This window comes from Anolis sagrei, chromosome Y (assembly GCF_037176765.1).
Source record: "Anolis sagrei isolate rAnoSag1 chromosome Y, rAnoSag1.mat, whole genome shotgun sequence".
Taxonomy (NCBI): domain Eukaryota; kingdom Metazoa; phylum Chordata; class Lepidosauria; order Squamata; family Dactyloidae; genus Anolis; species Anolis sagrei.
The window spans coordinates 65,916,207-65,936,839 of NC_090035.1; the positions used below are offsets into that span (position 1 = coordinate 65,916,207).

The 20,633-nt window shown below is 41.4% G+C and overlaps 1 protein-coding gene across 1 annotated transcript; it reads left to right on the forward strand.

Moving 5' to 3' along the window:
- Nucleotides 1-14,251: 14,251 nt before the first annotated feature.
- On the forward strand, nt 14,252-20,039 carry LOC132781582 (galectin-7-like). Its single transcript, XM_060785858.2, has 4 exons — nt 14,252-14,350; nt 16,657-16,745; nt 17,922-18,126; nt 19,544-20,039. The coding sequence occupies exons 1-4, from the start codon at nt 14,324-14,326 to the stop codon at nt 19,781-19,783; spliced, it is 561 nt and encodes a 186-aa protein (XP_060641841.2). The 5' UTR covers nt 14,252-14,323; the 3' UTR covers nt 19,784-20,039.
- Nucleotides 20,040-20,633: the final 594 nt, after the last annotated feature.

The following is a 20,633-nucleotide window of genomic DNA, read 5'->3' on the forward strand; positions in this document are numbered from 1 at the left end:
TGCTTTCCTGCAGCCTGCCAATGCATAGTTTCAAAACTTCCATAACGCCAAAACTTCAAAACGCCAAAATGCCAAAACTTCTTTCCCTAAGAACAATGCCAAGCACTAGATCTCTGTTTTCCATACAGCAGAACCTGACTCCCTGCACAAAATCCAAGACTCCAAAAGCACACTTCTTCCTCTTCCCTTGAAAAAGAAGCCACAAAGTGACCAGACTGCTCCCGTGCAGATTTGCCACTATCCATAGGTACACTATCTCTCTCCTTCCCATGGAGCAGAACATAGCGGGTGAACCAGACTCCTCAGGTCGGTCACACTTTGGGCATTATTAGACTGAGTCTTTTATAGGAATATTCTGTTGATGTAGTCCCAAAGTTATAAATTAATGACAGACGTCTTCCATCCTGGCTCCATCTCAGTTTCCTGGCCAGATGTTGATCTTCTTGATTGGTGTTGATCTTATGTTGACTTCCTTCTTAACATAAGGAATGTTGCAAACATTTCCCTAACTTGAAAGAACCATTGTTACAGTTCTCATCAATTCTCATTAGCAGGTTTTGATCACAGTTCCAGCAAGCAGGTAGTTAGTCATTGCAGGCCTTAATATTATACAGGGTTAGCTTATTGGCCTATGCATTTGACTAACCCTGTACTGGTGTTTCCAAAATTATTAACTCCAGCCACACATCATTCCATTCTTCCATTCATTCCCACACATCATATTAAATTCATATTTATCAAATCTGCACCCTGAGTGACTATACACCACATAGGGCTGTTTCAGGGCAACCTGGGGCAAGGCCACTTTAGCACAATCTTGATTACAGTGATACCTTGAGTTAAGAGTGTAATTCGTCCTGTGTCTGAACCCTTAATCCAAATCACTCTTATCTCAAATTGAATTTTCCCATTGGAATGCATTGAAATGCTATTAATTTGTTACAGCTCTTCGGACCCCCCCTCCCCCCCCATTTTTGTTGCATGTTTTTAAATAAGAAAATGTACTTTATAAATAACAAACAATTTATAAATGCACACGAAACAATAAAAAAGTTAAAGGCCAACTTTAAAATGGTAGAAGCACAAAGTTATGGCAAGGAAGCACATTTGAGGCAATGACATGCATGTTGGCCAGTGTAACAGCAAGTCAAAACCTGCACATTCATATGGAACAATTGAAAAGAAAGATCAACTTTAAAATGGTAGAGGCACAAAGTTGTGGCAAGGAAGCACAAAGTGGAGAGGCAGAAGCATCATTTTCTTCATACTGGACTCATTACAGCCTCCCTCCTTCTCTTGCTCTCTATCTCTCCCAAACATATGAGGAATAAAAAGCTACACAAAATCAACTAAGACAAAGTTTCTCAAAGCAAACATGAGCAAATCAGACAACAATCTCCCAAAGTGGAAAAGTGAACAAGGCACAAGTCACGAAGGCTGCTTCCTTGAAGCTCTAAAGTCCTGAACTCTCGTGCTAGTGCATGGACTGAGCAATGGCTCTTAACTCAAAACACTCTTAGGTTGGTATGCTCATAAGTTGAGGTTCCACTGTACTGGCTTATGCTTATGTATTGTCTACTGTCCTCATGTTTCCATGGAGCACTCAGGTCTGGGTAAGGAGAATTGCTTTGGGGATGAATTCTATGGAATTATGAAACACCTTTATTTAACTGTGTTGCTTTTATAGAAAGGAAATAAGGGAAACAATTTTTATGAACTGATAGAGACCTACTATGAGGAAAGGGGAGTTTACACAGAGGACTAACACAAAATTATTGATTGATCACGTCAAGAATATTGACCTCAACAAGACTCATGTAAATATAACTCAAGGTCCATCTAAACTGGAGAATTAATACAGTTTGACACCACTTTAAATGCTGTGGGAATGAAGAAATTGTAGCTTTACAAGGTCTTTAGAGTGCTTCACTAAACTAACATCCACAGTTTCATAGCTTTTAGTCCTGGCAGCGAAAGCATTATTTTTATAGCATAGAATAGAGGCACCTTCATTCTGAATCAAATCCAGTCATTAGATCAACATCTTCTTTAGCAGTTAGAAGATCATAAGGTGGTTTCCACATTTGCAATATTGAATGACCAAATGTGACTTCCAAATTGACCTTTGGAGCTTGGCTGCACTCTGACTGAAACATTTCAAAGGAACTTGAGATTAAGGTGTTGTGAAATGATGCCCGCCACACTCTCCAAGGGTGCCTAGGAATAAACAGAGTTGCACAACTCTGAGAGATCTCTTGAGTGATTGTCCTCCTCCCCCTCTGTCGCGTTTGTACCATGCTTTTCTCTCAGGACAGAGACACATTAGAAATGGTACAATTTAAAAACCTAAAAAATATAATAAAATAGAATTAGAGGTTACGATTAAAACATTTCAGTTAAAATCTCATTAAAACAATAGCTTAAAAAACGATTAAGTTTTACATTTACAAAGGCGACTAGAGAAACCTGGGCATGCTGGTTCCACGCCAAGTCCAGGAAAGTGTTGAAGACACAATTTCCCACCAGGGCTTTGATAATAAAAACACTTTGGTCAGAGTGCCATCAGGCTACAAATATGGGGTGTTTATGAAGTTGGGTGGCAGATATTATAAGACCTATCTACAATGTTAGAACATTGACAACATAGGGGATCTCAGCCACAATTTCTTCAGTTTGTCTGTACATGCATCTATTCTTGGATAGGATGAAAGCAGCTATTTACTAGTCACTTTCATTCTGTCCAAAACTCTGCCCCCAATAGTAGTTGTAAAGACTTGGGAAAGCAGCAACCACCATTAGACAGGAGGAGGAGAAGAAGGAGGAAACTACTTCCAGCAACTTTACAATTCTCTAAGTAGAGGGAAAAGGAATCTTGGCCATCATCTTTCACCTCTCTCTACAATAGTGATTCTCAATCTTTCAAATCTGTGACCCCTTAATACATGTTGTGGTGACCCTCAACCATAAAATTATTTCTGTTGCTACTTCACAACTCTAATTTTGCTACTGTTATTAATCATAATGTAAATATCTGATATAGAGAGTGTATTCTCATTCACTGGACGAAATTTTGTGGGATTTATAACTCACCTACAATCAAAGAGCATTCTGAACTCCACCAACGATGGAATTAAACCAAACTTGGCACACAGAACTTCCTTGACCAACAGAAAATACTGGAAGAGTTGGGTGGACATTGTCTTTGAGTTTTGGAGTTGTTGTTGACCTACATCCAGTGAGCACTGTGGTCTCAAACAATGATGGATCTGGACCAAACTTGGCATGAATCCTCAATATGCCCAAATGTGAACACTGGTGGAGTTTGGGGAAAATAGACCTTGCTATTTGGGAGTTGTAGTTGCTGGGATTTATAGTTCACCTACAATCAAAGAGCATTCTTAACTCTACCAATGATGGAATTGAACCAGACTTCCCACACAGAATCCTATGACCAACAGAAAATACTGGAGGGGTTTGGGAGGAATCAACAGTGATTTAGGGGAGGGCATGCCTGCTCTCCTTTCTGCACTTGGAGTCTCAGAAACAGCCCCCCCCCCCTTAGCTGAGAGGCTAGATGAAAGGCCAGCCAATCACAGTATGAGGAGGGCTTTTGGTGGGAAGATTCACCTTCTGTTTCCAAAAAAGGAAGAGAAGGATAGGAGAGAAGATCTCCAACCTTCTCTGACAAAGGGGTTCCTAAGACCATCAGAAATATGGGTTTTCTGATGGTCTTTGGTTACCCCTCTGAAACCCCCCTCGCAACCCCACCCCCCAGGTCCCATCCCCCAGGTTGAGAAACACTGCTCTAGAGAGGGCTATAGTGTGGAAGGAAAGCAGTCCTCACAGCTTCATTATACCCACCACCCTACTTCTTCCTCACTGACATTTTTAACTGCCCGTCTCTTCTCAGCTTGGAAGATACTGGGGAAGAGAGAAGTCTGGAGCTCCATACATAGATGCAAGTTCTTGATCCACAAGAGCAGACTCCAAAGAACCAGAATTACATTGCTGAAACACAAAACGCAAACTCCTCATTTCCATTAATGGTTAGGAAAATGTTCAGGGGGTGGTCTTCTTTGTATTCACATCTTCTACAGATGTTTCTCACCTGTCTCAGGAAATCAAATGTTGAATCCCTGAATCCCTGGGACTTTTTCTGTGATCCAGATGGCAATCAAAAGGCTAAAGAAAAGGCAGAGATACAGAAATAAGATTATAAGGGAAGTTTAAGATAAGATATTTTGGTGGGGTGGATGAGAAACGGGGTTTTAAAAAAATCATGCAGTTGTATTGTTGAAGGCTTTCGTGGCTGGAATAACTGGGTTGTTGTAGGTTTTTCAGGCTGCATGGCCATGTTCTAAAAACATTATCTCCTGACATTTTGCCTGCATCTCTGGCAGACATCCTCAGAGGTTGTGAGGTGTGTTGGAAATGCTTCTATAACATGGCCATGCCGTCTAAAAACCCTACAACAACCCAGTTTCATGCAGTTGTTTTCTAGTGTCAAAATATTAAAAAAAAATCTTTTGGGGTTGAAATATTGTTTCTTTGCTTCATTCTGGTAAGTCGTTTAATACAACCATCTAGCAAATGTAAATCCCAACAAAATGCAAAGTTAATTGTTAATGTTGTAGGTTTTTTAAGCTGTATGGCCATGTTCTAGAAGCAGTCTCTCCTGACATTTCACCTGCATCTATGAGAGGCATCCTTGGAGATTGTGCCTGCCATAGATGCAGGCAAAACATCTGGAGAGAATGGTTCTAGAACATGGTCATACAGCCCGAAAAACTTACAACAACCCAGTTATTCTGGCCATGAACACCTTTGACAATACATTAATAGTTAGGTTTTCCCTCCCTTTCCATTGTAAATATGATTGACTCAAATTTGAGCTCAGCAACAATTAACTGACTGCATTAATCCTTTTCTACTGACTTTCCTGCTTCTGCATTTGCTTGCCTTAAATCTCATTTGCCACTTCAATACTTATGACCTCATCACATGGAGCATTTTTACCGTCGTAGGACACTTCATCACCATTTCAAGGACGTAGAGGCACAGAGCCCATCACATGGCGTTTATCTACTTATGGCCATCATCCATTGCCCTTCATCCTTGAAATGGAGATGGAAAGTTCTGAAAGGAGGGAATTCAGAACACAGTGGGTGGAGAAGTAATACAGAAAGGTGGAGAAAAGGATTCCCTGTGTGATGGTTCTGGATGCAGGCAACAATAGGTGAAAACCTGAAGAGAAAAACATGTGTGATGGGAAGATAGAACTTGAAATGGCACAATTGAGAATCTAACTGTATGCTTTCCTTTGCTAGACAGATGGTCCCCAATGCTTCTCAAGGTCCTTATAATGAGGCTCTGTTAGAAAGTATTGTTTGGAGCATGAACACTGACGATCTCAAGCATGCCATTCCAAATACAAAAGCACCTATTCCCCAAAAGGTCATTGATCACACCCTTCCTTGGAAGAAGTGACAGTTTATTTCAATGCCCTCCTTCCATTCTTTGATCAGGTTTCAGCTCATATCCCATAAGTCTAACTAAACAATGCTGGGTTCACTCCTGCTCATTGTTTATTTTTTGCTTCAAGATTCTGTAAAAAAGAAGTTATAAAACAAGTTTTGCAGAAGCCATGTGCATTCTTTGCAACAGAGACTTCACTATGCTTGCCAGTTTTTTTTAATGATGTCCACCTAGCCTGCTTGTTATTTCCTGGTTCACCCTCGTTCAACTTCTTTGGATTGTAGTTTAGGGAGAGGGCTTGAATATTCTCAGCCAGAGAGGTCCTGGCCCTCACTAAACTACAAACTACAAAGTGTAGTTTGATGATGCACAGTTGTTTCAAATGAAAACAGATTTTCTCCATCTTGGGAATTCTAAACATGCTTCCTATCATCTTCAGAAAGTGGGTTTTGTAATGCAATGAGGGAAATACTTCTGTTAGGAATCAGCCTGAGTTTGTGTTTCAGGATCATGATGTGGGAAATGATGAGGGAAATGATGAGAGAAATGATGGTGCCAAGGCTGAGGTACAAGATGGAGATGGTTTGGTCAATGATTTTCATGCAGACAATGACAGAAAGGCCCCAGTGCAAAGGGCAGTTTCTCATGAGAATATTCCTGCTGGGCCTAGCAATGATGGTTCACTCCCTCTCTCTCTGAGCTCTCAAGATTTGGGTTTGGAAAACAATCTGACACCTGGGAATTTTAATGAGCAGCCAGATAGGGAGCTGAAAAATAGGTGGCTGGAGATTAACCAGGATCGACAGCAAACTCAGTGTTTACGTCGCTCTGAAAGGCTTCGCTTGATAAGAGGTAAATGTGGGGAAAGCGAAACCAATTTCTGAGTTTTGGGATATAAGGTTTGCCTCAAGGGAAAACCTGTTAGATCATTCATAATTTGGAAATCAAGTTCATGTGCCATGAAAATTCTGTTCAAGGGGTCTTGTTCTTGTGGAGTTTTTTTAGCTTTTTGGGTTGTCTTTGCATTCTGTTGATTCCTGTCTGGATAATTGCTGTCTTGGATTGCTGTTATATCCGGTGTGGACATTGCTTTGTGTTACTACCTGTTATGGACTTATTACTTTTTGGAACTTTCTTATTTTCTTACAAGCATTTTTTCTTCTGGCTATTTCTAAACTTCAATAAAAGAAGATTTGTTTCTTCACTCTTCGTGTGGTGTGTTTTAAAGTCGGAAGGCTTTTTCCTGACCTGCAGTGCAACAACGTCTTAGCCACGTGTTAGTGGGGGATATGATCCATCCTGCTTTTTCGCAAAGGAATACCGTATATATACTCAGGAACAAAACAAGTTTTTCAGCCCTTTTTTAGGCTGAAAAAGCCCCCCTCGGCTTATATTCGAGTCAAAGTTATTTATTATTTTACTCTGTTGTTGTTATTAGTATTATTATTACATTTATTATTTTACCCTATTTATTACAATTATTATTACGTATACATTGTTTTACTCTATTATTATAATTTTATTACATTTATTATTTTCTGTATTCTTGTTATTACATGTATTATTTTTCTCTATTATTATTATTATTACATTTATTATTTTATTATTATTATTATTATTGCATTTCAATTATTTTACTCTATTACTATTTTTATTACATTTATTACTACTGGAAGAATACATAAGCACATTTACATTGAAGAATGTTAACATAATGGTTTAATCAGAGTTGGGCAGTCTTATCTTAAATTACAGTTTTCTGTAAATATTCAAAAACATTAAACTACTGAAGCCTCAATTAATATAATTTTATTGGTATCTATTTTTATTTTGAAATTTACCAGTAGCTGGTGCATTTCCCACCCTTGGCTTATACTTGAGTCAATACGTTTTCCTAGTTTTTGTGGTAAAATTAAGTGTCCCGATTTATATTTTGGTTGGCTTATACTCGAGTATATACGATAAGTTAACCCTTTCTTCCCTTGATCATACAATTGCTCTCTTTCTCTTGCAGATGAAAAACTGAATGCTTTCTCCCTTCAGTGTCCCAATCATTTCCCCTTTTCTTTGGTTTTTTAATACAAAGGAACTGTGATCGCTGTCCCTTGCAACAAACTATTTTCCTGTTAAGTAAATCCTTCCTTTTCTTTGAAGGCAAGAACATTTTGCAGAAATTTTCACTCATACATGAATTCACCTCATTACAAAAGCTAGAAAACTTTAAAGTATAGCTTTCTCTTTTCAAAAAAGCATAACATTAAAAGTTTATAAATCAACCCCCTCCCCCAACCCCACCAGTATTCAAATTTGAGTGTATTGGGTATTTGTGCCAAATATGGTCCAGATCCATAGTCATTTGGGTTCACAGTGCTCTCCAGAGGTAGGTGAACTACATCTCCCCTAAATCACTGTCAGTTCCTCTTAAATCACTCCAATATTTTCTGTTGGTCATGGCGGTTCTGTGTGAGAGGTTTGGCCAAATTCTATCATTGGTGGGGTTCAAGGGAATCTTTGATTGTAGGTGAACTATAAATCTCAGAAACTACAACTCCCAAATGACAAGATCTATTTTCCCCAAACTCCACCAGTGTTCATATTTGGGCATATTGAGTGCTTGTGCCAAGTTTGGTCCAGATCCATCATTGTTTGAGTCCACAGTGCCCTCTGGATATAAGTGAACTACAACTCACAAACTCATGGTCAATGCCCACCAAACCCTTCCACTGTTTTCTGTTGGTCATGGGAGTTCTGTGTGCTAAGTTTGGTTCAATTCCTTCATTGGTGGACTTCTGGATGCTCTTTGATCATAGGTGAACTATAAATCCCAGAAACTACAACTCCCAAATGACAAAATAAATATCCTTCAACCTCACCAGTATTCAATTTTGTGCATATCAGGTATTTGTGCCAAATTTGGTCCAGTGAATGAAAATACAATACGATTCATAACAGTAGCAAAACTACAGTTATGAAGTAGCAACGAAAATAATTTTATGGAATTCTCAAGTCAATGTAACAAAAAATCCAACAATGTCTAACTCTGCTTCAAAGCATTAATTGCAACTGCATTTTTTATTAAGGAAATGCCTTCTTTTTTTGGCAGAACATTTAGGCAGCTGATTTAAGATTTCCAAAGAAGTCCAGTGGAGCTCAAAGACACCTCCCCATACCTCTTCTTGTGAAGAGAAAAATCAACCTGAGTATTGTTTATGTTTCAGCTTACTCATGTGTTCCTGGGAAGCCGAATTAGACAACTTTTATTTCTGGGGCATTTTGGGTGAAGGTGGTGGGAAGAGAAGCACTAACTAAAATGAACAAAACATATAGGATTTTTTTAAAAAAAGGTCGGTCTTTGTGTGTTCAAACCTGATAGAAGTACATCAAATTGTATCTGGTATAGGGGAAATGGATATAGGTTTTCTGCTCTTTTGGGACTTTATTGTGTGAACATACTATTTTGCAATTCCAGCTTTCAAAAGCAAACAAACAACAAATGAAGAATATACGAGGGATATCCAGAAACCCAAAAACTGCTAGATTAATTGCCACCAAATTTGGCCAAAAGACACCTACTAACCCAAGGGGTGACCATCACTCAAAAATTGGTATTGTCATTTGGGAGTTGTAGTTGCTGAGATTTATAGTTCACCTACAATCAAAGGGCATTCTGAACTCCACCAACGATGGAATTGAACCAAACTTGGCACACAGGTTTCCCATGACCAACAGAAAACACTAAAAGGTTTTGGTGGGCATTTACCTTGAGTTCTGGAGTTGTAGTTCACCTACATCCAGAGAGCACTGTGGATTCAAACAATGAAGGATCTAGACCAAACTTGACACGAATACTCCATATTCCCAAATATGAGCACAGATCGAGTTTTGGGGAAACAGAGCTTGACATTTGGGAGTTGTAGTTGCTGGGATTTATAGTTCACCTACAATCAAAGAGCATTCTGAACTCCACCAACGATAGAATTGAATCAAACGTGGCACACAGGATTCCCACGGCCAACAGAAAACACTAAAAGGGTTTGGTGGGCATTGACCTTGAGTTCTAGAGTTGTAGTCCACCTACATCCAGAGAGCATTGTGGACTCAAACAATGAAGGATCTAGACCAAACTTGGCACAAATACTCCATATTCCCAAATCTGAACACAAATGGAGTTTTGGGAAACATACCTTGACATTTGGGAGTTGTAGTTGCTAGGATTTCTAGTTCACTTACAATCAAAGAGCATTCTGAACCCCACCAATGATAGAATTGGGCCAAAACTCTCACACAGAATTCCCATGACCAACAGAAAATAATGTGTTTTCTGATGGTCTTTGGTGGCCTGTCTGTCACCCCCTCACAACCCCCGCTCCAGGGGTCCTGACCCCCAGGTGGAGAAATGCTGCCTTAAGGTCATCCAGTCCAACTCCCTTCACCAGGGCAAGAAGAAATGATCAAAGCTCTCCTGACAAAGAGCCATCCAACCATAGATATAGATAGATATGATTTACACACACAGAGATATAGTATCATAGATTGAAAGGGACCCCTAAAAAAGGACAATTATATTTTGCATGTTCCAGAGTAGGCAAACCAGATAATCTCCACATCAACACTGACAAATAAACAAGAAATACTGTTTACCTACAAGCATCAAGAAATTAATATATTAGAAACCAACACTTTCTCATTACTTTATTTTCCAGATTGGGCCACAGCAACGCGTGGCAGGAGACGACTAGTATTTTAATAAAACTTATATAGGTATAACATTATTTTTCCATATAATCACCATTCAGTTCAAATTTGAGTTTTTGATGCCTGTGTTATAGAAGTCTCCCTCCTCCTTTTTCAGCCAGTTCATCACTTTATTTTCACCTCCTCCTCGTCGGAATAGTCTTTCCCACTTTTCCTTCAATTTAGTTTTTTTTGTTTGTTTCAAGTTAGGAGTGACTTGAGAAAGTGCAAGTGGCCTCTGGTGTGAGAGAATTGCCCTGGATGTTTTGATGTTTTACCATCCTTGTGGGAGGATTATCTCATGTCCCTATATGGGGAGCTGGAGCTGACAGAGGGAGCTCAACCTGCTCTCCCGGATTTGAACTGCTGACCTATTGGTCATCAGTCCTGCTGGCACAGGGGTTTGACCCACTGCGCCACCAGGGGCTTCCTTCAATTTAGTGTACAGATGATAGTCACTGGGTGTGAGATCGGGGCTGTGAGAGGGGTGGCTTAAAACATCCCAACCAAATGAAGTCAACAACTCTTGTGTTGCATGAGTGGTGTGCGGACACGCATTGTCATGAAAGAGACAGACAGAAGGGAAATGGACTGAGGATGCTCATCTCTATCCTTCACCATAACACCAATTGATGAGCTACTGATCACTGGCACTGCTTGTTCGCTTCTGCTGGATTCCTGCTACACGGCAGTGATACCAATTTTCCCCGTGAAAATTGCCCACAAGAGCTACGTGCCTTGTAACCTTACTTTACAGATGAACCTCTTAATTATAAAATCTATATCTATATTTATATCTATATCACCTAATAAAAGTGAAAATATGTATCTGTATATGTGGCTGGGGTTCCCACTTCCACAGGCAGGCCTTCGCTACCACAAACAGCTTTAACCCACAGTGCCGAGGACCCACCAGTCCTCCCAATCCTGCTATATGCTTGCGAAACGTGGACTGTCTACAGACATCACATGCAACTCCTGGAACGATTCCATCAGTGCTGCCTCTGGAAAATCCTGCAAATCTCTTGGGAAAACAGGTGGACAAATGTCAGCGTGCTGGAAGAAGCAAAAACCACCAGCATTAAAGCAATGATCCTCCACCATCAACTCCGCTGGACCGGCCACGTTGTCTGGATGCCCGACCACCATCTCCCAAAGCAGTTGCTCTACCCCGAACTCAAGAACAGAAACCAGAATGTTGGTGGGCAGAAAAGGAGATGTAAAGATGGGCTCAAAACCAACCTTTAAAACTCTGGCATAGACACTGAGAACTGGGAAGCCCTGGCCCTTGAGCGCTCCAGCTGGAGGTCGGCTGTGACCAGCAGTGCTGCAGAATTTGAAGAGGCATGAATGGAGAGTGAAAGAGAGAAACGTGCCAAGAGGAAGGCGCATCAAGCCAACCCCGACCGAGACCACCTTCCACCTGGAAACCAATCCCCTCACTGCGGGAGAAGATGCAGGTCAAGAGTAGGGCTCCACAGTCACCTACGGACCCACCAGAACACTGATCCTGGAAGACTATCCTACTCGGCCAACGAGGGATCGCCTAAGTAAGTAAGTAAGTGAGGACCCACCAAAAGCCCTCCCTCCAATAACATTTCAGGTTAAAGCGAGCACTGCAACATGTAGCCCAACCTTTGTCAGTGTCCCCCGCCCCTCCAAATTTCATACTGCCCACCACCCAAGAATGCTTTCATTTGGGGATAATTTCATCCTAGAATTTACATGTTTCCTCCACCACAGACTTCCTAGTGTTCCTTACTCTCTCAATTGGTGTAGAATTTGCATGATCCCACAAACCGCTTCTCCATTAACCCTTTCCTACTCTTTTCAACTCTGTCTACACAACAAACAGAGAAGAACTAATGACCAAAAATACTGGAGAGGTTTGGGGAAAAATAACCTTGATTTATAGGAATTATAGTTTACCTACATCCAGAGAGCAGTGTGAAAGCAAACAACAATGGATCTGCACTAAACGAGGCATGTATACCCAATATGCCAAAATTTGAATACTGGTGGGTTTGGGGAGGGGGAGGGAGGAATTGGTCTTGATATTTTTTAGTTGTAGGTACTGGGATTTATAGTTCACCTACAATCAAAGAGCACTCTGCATCCCATCGATGATGGACCTGAACCTAACTTGGCATACAGAACCCCGATGAACAACTGAACATACTGGAGGGATTTCACGGGACTGACCCAACATGGTGGGAGCTGTAATTCATCCTGCAGCTGGAGAGCATACTGAACTCCACCGATGCTGCATCTACAGCAAACTTGTCTAACATGACAAACTTTAAGTATTGATGGAGTTTCTGGGAGTTTATCTGGCATGATATGAGTTGTAGTACACCCATAACTTCTTCTAATGACCTGGGCAATACCAAGTACCCAAGCTAGTATAAAATAAAAGGAAAATGAACAGCAAGTGAGAAGTAGGAAGGGAGAGAATCCCACCCCTGATGTTGCTGCTGGCATGCTGGGATAGAAGTGGAAAGGACCCATTGCACCAAGGAAGGTGACGGGAATGTTATGGGATTGGCAACTATTAATAGGTTTTACCAGCCAATAGTGAGGGATGGGACAATCACAGGGAGGAGACAGACTATCAGAGAGATGCACATGGTGTTCTGCGATATGTAACAGCCATGCTTTGGTGATGGTCCAGATTCAATGCCAGTTTGCCTGTTTCATGCAGTAAAGTCCTCAGTCTCACACCAGAATGTAGGGCCATTCTGTGAAGATGAATGAGAGGAACATCAGACCAGACAAAATTAACCATGTCTCCACACAACACATTATTTAGTGATGGAATCTGCTACTGCTAACTTCTGACTGTAAGATGGGGTGAGGGCGGTTCAACACAGGCTGCTATCCCAGGAGAATCTGTGTTTAAAAAACATGGATTTTCATGGGGGCCTGTTTACACATACCCCAGAAAGCATTTATTTATTTATTTATTATTTATTTACTGTGCTTATATACCGCTGTTCTCAGCCCGGGGGCGACTCACAGCGGTGTACAACATAGAAAGGACAGGGTGCAAATTACAATACACAATCTAAAATCAATCTAGCAATACCAAAAAACATCGTCATCAAAACATCAACAATATCAATAATACAAAAAGCCATTCACGTCGTCTCATCATTAAACCACAATCCAGTATCATTTTCACAATCCAGCATGTGCTTTCGGGGGGGGGGGGGGTGTCCAGACATTCTCCTGGGACTAGCTCGGGAGAACGCCTGGAGGTTCTACCCCACTCCCCTGAAGCCCCCAGATCCCTTTGAAAGGTAATGAAAACTTACCCGGCCTCCATTACAGGCTTGGAGCAGCTCTTCCGGTGTGTAGAAATGATACGCTAAGGGCAATTTCCCTCCCCTCCTGCTCTCTTGGTTCATCATTTCTACGCACCGGGAGAGCTGCTCCAAACCTGAAATGGAGGCCGGGTAAGTTTTCACTACTTTTCAAAAAGGTCTGGGGACTTTAGGGGAGGGGGGTGGGTATTCCCACAGTTCAGGGGTGGGGGTGGGTACTCCCACAGTTAACTGGGCTAATTTAGCCCAGTAAACTGTGGGAATGGTGTCTGGACTGTAGTAGTCCAGACACCGAAAGTACTGGGTTTATCCCATGCCTTCCAAGAAGGCACAAAATAAATCCCCTATCTAATTAGTTCACCACAAACCAATGTTTTCTTGATGTGTGGTGAATTAATTTGGGGCTGTCCACTAGATGTTCCGGCTCCCTTTTTGTCTGCTGCCTCATTATCAAAAGTAAGCCAAAAAGAGGTACTTTGCAACTCATTACCAATTTTAAATTGGCTCATAAACTTTCAGCCCTTCCCTTTGTTTGCACAAGTTCTGACCTTTTCTTTGGAAATTAAAGAGGTGTGTTGACTTTGAAGTTGTCTCGTTTCTTTAGAAAAAGAGCATGATTGACATATTCGGGGTCGGATGAAGGTGCTGTACTCTGATTGGATGACAGCATCTGGACATTTGGACACCCTCCTTTTCAGAGCTGCATATAAGGTGTCTTCTTCTTACTTGTCTCACAACAGAAAGCAGCTGTAAACAGCACTAGAAGAACTTCCACCACAGTCTTTGAAACCATGGCACAGACTCAAAAGGAGAAGTTGGTAAGAATGTTTTTGCTTTTTCTTGACTTCTCATTCCATGTTTGTGGAGGAGACAACCTTTTGATAGAAGAGATGGTGAAAAGTTGGGCTTTGCTGGATTTCCTTCTTTATGAAACAGTCCATGTAGTTAAATGAATATGGGTGGTAATAAATTCTTCATTGATTTTATTAATAGACCCAAAGACCCTATAGGGGAAACTCTAGTGCAGTGAAAAACAAGAATTTATCCAGGTAAGCATAGACAGGGACAGCAGGAGGAAAAAGGCTGCAGACAACCATGGAGCAGGTCAGCTTTGGACTGTCAGTTTCTCAACCTTCCTAAGACCCGTCGTAAACTAGCCTCCTGCGGGAGCAAACTGTGCGAGCATGTCCCTGACGTCATGAGTCTCCCCCTCTCTCCCCGCCCCTTTCTCCGCCTTTTTCTCCGTGCCAGAGTGGTTTTTCCTTTGCTAGGGCAGCATTGCCAGTGTACTCTCGTTGTTGAATTCAGCCAACAACGAGAGTACGCTGGCAATGCTGCCCTAGCAAAGGAAAAACCACTCTGGCACGGAGAAAGAGGCAGAGAAAGGGATGGAGAGAGAGGCGCAGACTCATGACGTCAGGGACGTGCTCGCACAGTTTGCTCCTGCAGGAGGCTAGTTTGCGGCGGCTCTAATGCTGCAACCCCTTGATACAGTTCCTCATGTTGTGGTGACCCGCAACCATAAAATTATTTTCATTGCTACTTCAAAACCTTAATTTTGCTACTGTTGTGAATCATAATGTAACGCAAGGCAAGATGCATTTTCATTCACTGGACCAAATTTGGCACAAATACCTGATATACCCAAATTTGAATACTGGTGGGGTTGGGGGGGGGGGGGGGTTGAATTTGTCATTTGGTAGTTGCAGGGATTTATAGTTAACTTACAATCAAAGAAAATTCTGAACTCCACAAACAATGGAATTGAACCAAACTTGGCACACAGAACTCCCATGACCAACAGAAAATACTGGAAGGGTTTGGTGGGCATTGGCCTTGAGTTTAGGGAGTAGTAGTTCTCCTACACCCAGAGAACACTGTGGACTCAAACAATGATGGATCTGGACAGGCCCATAGTCAGGATTTTGATTCGGGGGGGGGGGGGGGGGGGGGGGGCTGAGTCTGAGTGAAAGAGGGTCTACCCTAGCAAACCTTTTGTATCATTACCCCAATACCCCCATGCATATGGGATATTGAGCATGGTGATCAGATCATGATATGAATAAACATAACAGTTTAAATAATGTACCAGTAAGGCCTTTTCACAGACCACCATGAGAATTTCGGGAGGGGGGGCTGAAGCCCCCAAAGCCCCCCCCCCCCCCCCCCCCAGCTACATGCCTGGATCTGGACAAAACTTGGCACAAATACTCAATATGCCCAAATGTGAACACTGGTGGATTTTGGGGGAAATAGATCTTGTCATTTGGGAGTTGTATTTGTTGGGATTTATAGTCACCTACAGGCAAAGAATATTCTGAAACTCACTAATAATATATTGGGCCAAACTTCCCACACAGGACCCCATGACTAACAGAAAATACTGTGTTTTCTGGTGGTCTTTGGTGACCCCTCTGACACCCCCTCACGACCCCTCAGGTGTCCCAACCCCCAGGTTGAGAAATGCTGTCCTAGAATAAAGGGCAATTGCTAGTTTAGTGCATTTTATTATTTATATTAAACCTTTCATTGAAAGGTGGCATTTCTTTGGCAGGTGATGAGACTGAAGGTACGTTAACATCATAGAATTCATGTAGCTTGACATCCCTTTTACTGACATATGTCAATGGTATGGAAACATGGGAGCTGTACTTTCTAGTGCTGCCAGAGCTTTCAGACAGAAAAGGGTAAAATACCTCAAAGAACTATAAACTGCATGATTCCATAGCATTTAGACATGACAGTTAAAGTGGTGTCATGCTACATTACTTCTGCAGTTTAAATGCACCCAGTACAGACAAACACCCGACTTACAAATGACTCATAATTAAGAACAGGGATAGGACAACAGGAAGTGATAGAAATCTACCACTAGGAAGGGAAATTAACTCCTGAAACTTATCATGGGGAAAAGGTGTCTTGACTGAAGCTTCATCATCCATCCTTGTTTGTACAACAAGCCACATTTTTCAAAATTCAATTATTCATATCTCAAGGCGATAACTGCATTTCGTTTGCTGCATCTTGGATTTGCAACTTAGCATCACATTGCTAGCATCTGCTTCATGGTCTATATTCACAACTTGAAACTAACAGGTTTACTTTTACCTCTACCTTCTTTTAGGATATCCCTTATTGCACTGAGTTCTCAGATGGATTTGGCAAAGGAAAAATTGTGAAGATCCGAGGTTCTGTGCTCAAGGATGGGAAAAGGTAAATTTCTTCATTGCTTCAGAAGTGTGGGTGATACATGCACAGATGAGACTTACAATGGGTGCTACAATAATTATTTCTCCTAAGGAAATGCTGGGAAAAGTTTTTCAAGGATAGCTTTAGCATGGATGCAGTTACTGTCACTTTCATCAGACTGAAACTTATCCATAGCTTCAACCAGTTGCAAATCTCATGAGGCTGAATCAGCCACAACAATGTTAGATTTTTTTTAATCTCACCATGAATCAGAAAGCTTAAAGCCATGATACATACATGCTGACAACTTTTTGAGGTTCTCCTAGCTTTGCCTCATACACTTCTTCCTGAAAGATATTCTCTTTCTGTATAAAAACTAGAAACGTATAAAACAGTGGTTCCCAATATTTGGTTCTCCAGGTGTTTTGGACTTAAGCTCCCAGAAATCCCAGCCAACTTATCAGCTGTTAGGAATTGTGAGAGCTGAAGTCCTCCTTCAGCAGGAGGACTAAAGGCTGGGAACCATTGGTATTAACCCCCCCACCCCCCCCCCCCCCCCCACCCCCCAAAAAAAAACCAAGATTCAAAAGAGTTGGAATCCTATGTCCAGTATGATTGCCCAGGTCTCTTTAGTGACTGTTTAGGCCAGTGTTTCTCAACCTGGGTGTCGGGACCCCTGAGGGGGTTGCAAGAGGGTGTCGGAGAGGTCACCAAAAACCATCAGAAAACAGTATTTTCTGTTGGTCATGGGGGTTTTATGTGGGAAGTTTGGCCCAATTCTATCATTGGTGGGGTTCAGAATGCTCTTTGAATGTAGGTTCACTATAAATCCCAGCAACTACAACTCCCAAATGACTAAATCAATCACCCCCAATCTCACCAGTATTCAAATTTGGGCATTTGTGCCAAATTTGGTTCAGTGAATGAAAAGACATCCTGCATATCAGATATTTACAATACAATTCATAACAGTAGCAAAATTATAGTTATGAAATAAGAATGAAAATAATTCCGCAACATGAGGAACTGTATTAAGGTGTCGCGGCACTATGAAGGTTGAGAAGCATTGGTTTAGGAGGAGGAGTTTCAGCAGAAGTAACAGGCAATGCCTGCCTGGAATTCCCTCTTCTATACAACTATACAGGCAAAATTTCCCTTGGGTAACACTATTAATCAATCCCTGCTTTGTCTCTCTGTCAGTTTTGCTGTAAGTTTCCTGTGCGGAAAGGAAGAAAAAGCCGACAATGCCTTGTTGGTTTTGGTCAAGTTGGATGGCTCAAGTGAGATGGTGTTGAACAGCTTCCTGAATAAAAACTTTGGAAAGGAAGAAAAGCATAGCAAACTCCCTTTTGCTAAAGGGCAGGAGTTTCAGCTGGACTTTATCTTTGAAGAAGAGGCCTGCAAGGTATGAATATGATGAATGAGGAGTGTTTGTATGAGCCTTCAGATACATTATTACAATGAGTTCCTAATAAGAAGCCCAGAATCTGGGAGCTTTCAACTGCCTTAGTACACTTATGTACCATGGCAGACCTTGCATACAGGAAGCCTCCTACATTTTGGGCACTGTGTCGTAGGACACTCGCACATCAGTTGAGCTACAATGTCTTGATGGAAGTGAGCTGGCATCATCTGATGTGTGGTGTGGGGCTCCATGGCTCAACTGGGAACTAAGCATCCTATAACTGTTGAAGACTCATCGGATGAGGTCATAAGCCTATGGCAGACAAGATAGGTCCCTTGCCTTGCCTTTAGCTGACAGATGGTGGCATTTTCATTTCCAACTATCTTTGTATGGCCTGGAGGATAAAGAAGACATAGTTTTCATGTTCCGCACAAAAACAAATATTATTTCTTCTTCATTTGTATATTCCTTAGAACAGCTAGATGGCTTTTAGATACATTCTTACGAGTTCCTTATAAGGAAGCACAGAACCTGGGAGCTTCCAGCTGCCATGATACACCTATGAACCAAGGCAGACCTTGCACACAGAAAGCCCCCTGTGTTCTGGGCACAGTGTCATAGGACATTTGCACCCCTGTTGAGCCATAGAACCTCGATGGAAGTGAGCTTGTATCATCTGATGGGTAGTGTGAGGCTTTGTGGCTCAACTGGGAAGAAAGCATCCTATGACTCCGCTGAAGACTCATGTGATGAGGTCATATGAGGTCCCCTCCTTTGCCTTAGCTGTCAGGTGGAGACATTTTCATTTCCAACTATCTTTGTATGGCTTGGAGAAGAAGATATAGTTTTTATGCTCCACACAAAAACAAATACCATTTCTTCATTTGCATATTTCTTGGAACAGCTAGATTGCTTGTAGATACATCCTTACAAAAAGTTCCTAATAAGGAGCCCAGAACCTGGGAGTTTCCAGCTGCCTTGGTACACCTTGAACAAGGAAGTGCAGTATACTTGTACTTGGTATGTTATAGAGACTTCCATTAATAGATCCTGTGGTTAGGCTGATGTGAGCCACCTGGAGTACCATAGCCAAAGATTGCAGCATCAGTCAATTCTCTGTGGTTGCTCCCACACTCTGGAACTCCATCTACAGGAGGCTAAAGTGGTGCCTTTCCTTGCCTTTCCCCGGAAGGTGGAGACATTTTTAAGGAAGTGTTATATGTTTTACATACCTTTTAACTTTGATATGTTTTAATTGCTTTAAAAGTTGTATTTTCATATGATTTTCATTGTTTTTAGATTATGTGATAAATGTTTTTAATGTATTTGTTTTCAAAAGCCACTTTCTCTGGCAGAAGTGTGGCATGCAAAACAAACAAACAAACAAATAAATAGTCCCTGTTCCCTGACATTGTAGGTGGTGGTCAATGAGGAGGAGACCTTCCAACATAAATATCGCATCCCTGCCGAGAAAATACGCTTCCTGCAAGTGGAAGGAAATGTGGAGCTGGAGTTCGTCAGGCTGCAGGATGAAAAGGATAACCAGCCAGAAGATAAGAATCAGTCAGCTGGCATGCTGCATTGCTACAGGCCCTGTGTGCCATATCCATGTTGCCGACCTTGCCATCCATGTGTGACATGGTATGGTTGCTGTTAATGCACTCCATGTTGCTGTGGTTGTGTCACATATTGATGATTTTATGGCACAATAAAATAATTGGGGGAACTTGGCTAATCATCTGTCATGTGAACCTGCGTACTTACATTTTGCCACCTAACTAATCTATTCCAACAGGGAAAAAAATTGATTCCTATAAGATTCTCCTCACTCTATCTCAAGTTCTTTGAATATGAGAATACTTTGCAAAACTTGTCTTGATACATGAATAAACAGCATTGTTTTCTGATCTAAATGACAGAGATTGGTCTGTATTTTTTCGGGGAGGGAGTGTCTTTTGGAACTGAGACAAACAGTAGGAGCAAATGATAACATTTTAGAATCCTGAAGGAGTATGAACTCAAATTGTAAATTGTATTTGCAAAAGCAACACAGAATTCTCTGGCACCTTGAATTCGTTGCAACTGATTTGGTGACTCTTTAATAAATTAGTCTTTCATTACTACGGAGCTCATGTGGTGACAGCAGCCATTGCATTTCAATCTGGTTTTAAAATATAATTAATTCATTGACTACATTTCAACCCCTCTTACACATTTCTAAATGATGCTCAAAACACCCAAGAGTAGTAACATCGTTTCTTTTACTGCACTGACTCCAAAAGTCTCTCAAGTTGCCACCATACTTTGGAGCACCCTGTTTTATAACCTCTCTTCTTTGAAGCATTTTGAGGCTGTTATGCTTCTCAATTTGGTCATTCCCACTGAGCAGTTGTCACTCAAGATCTCTGTCAATCCAGTGTGTTGTCTCTCATAAGTGTACCTTAACCCATAGAAAATCAGAATGGTGTGAAGAAAGGGCACAAACTTAGAGGGTGGACTCCGCCAGG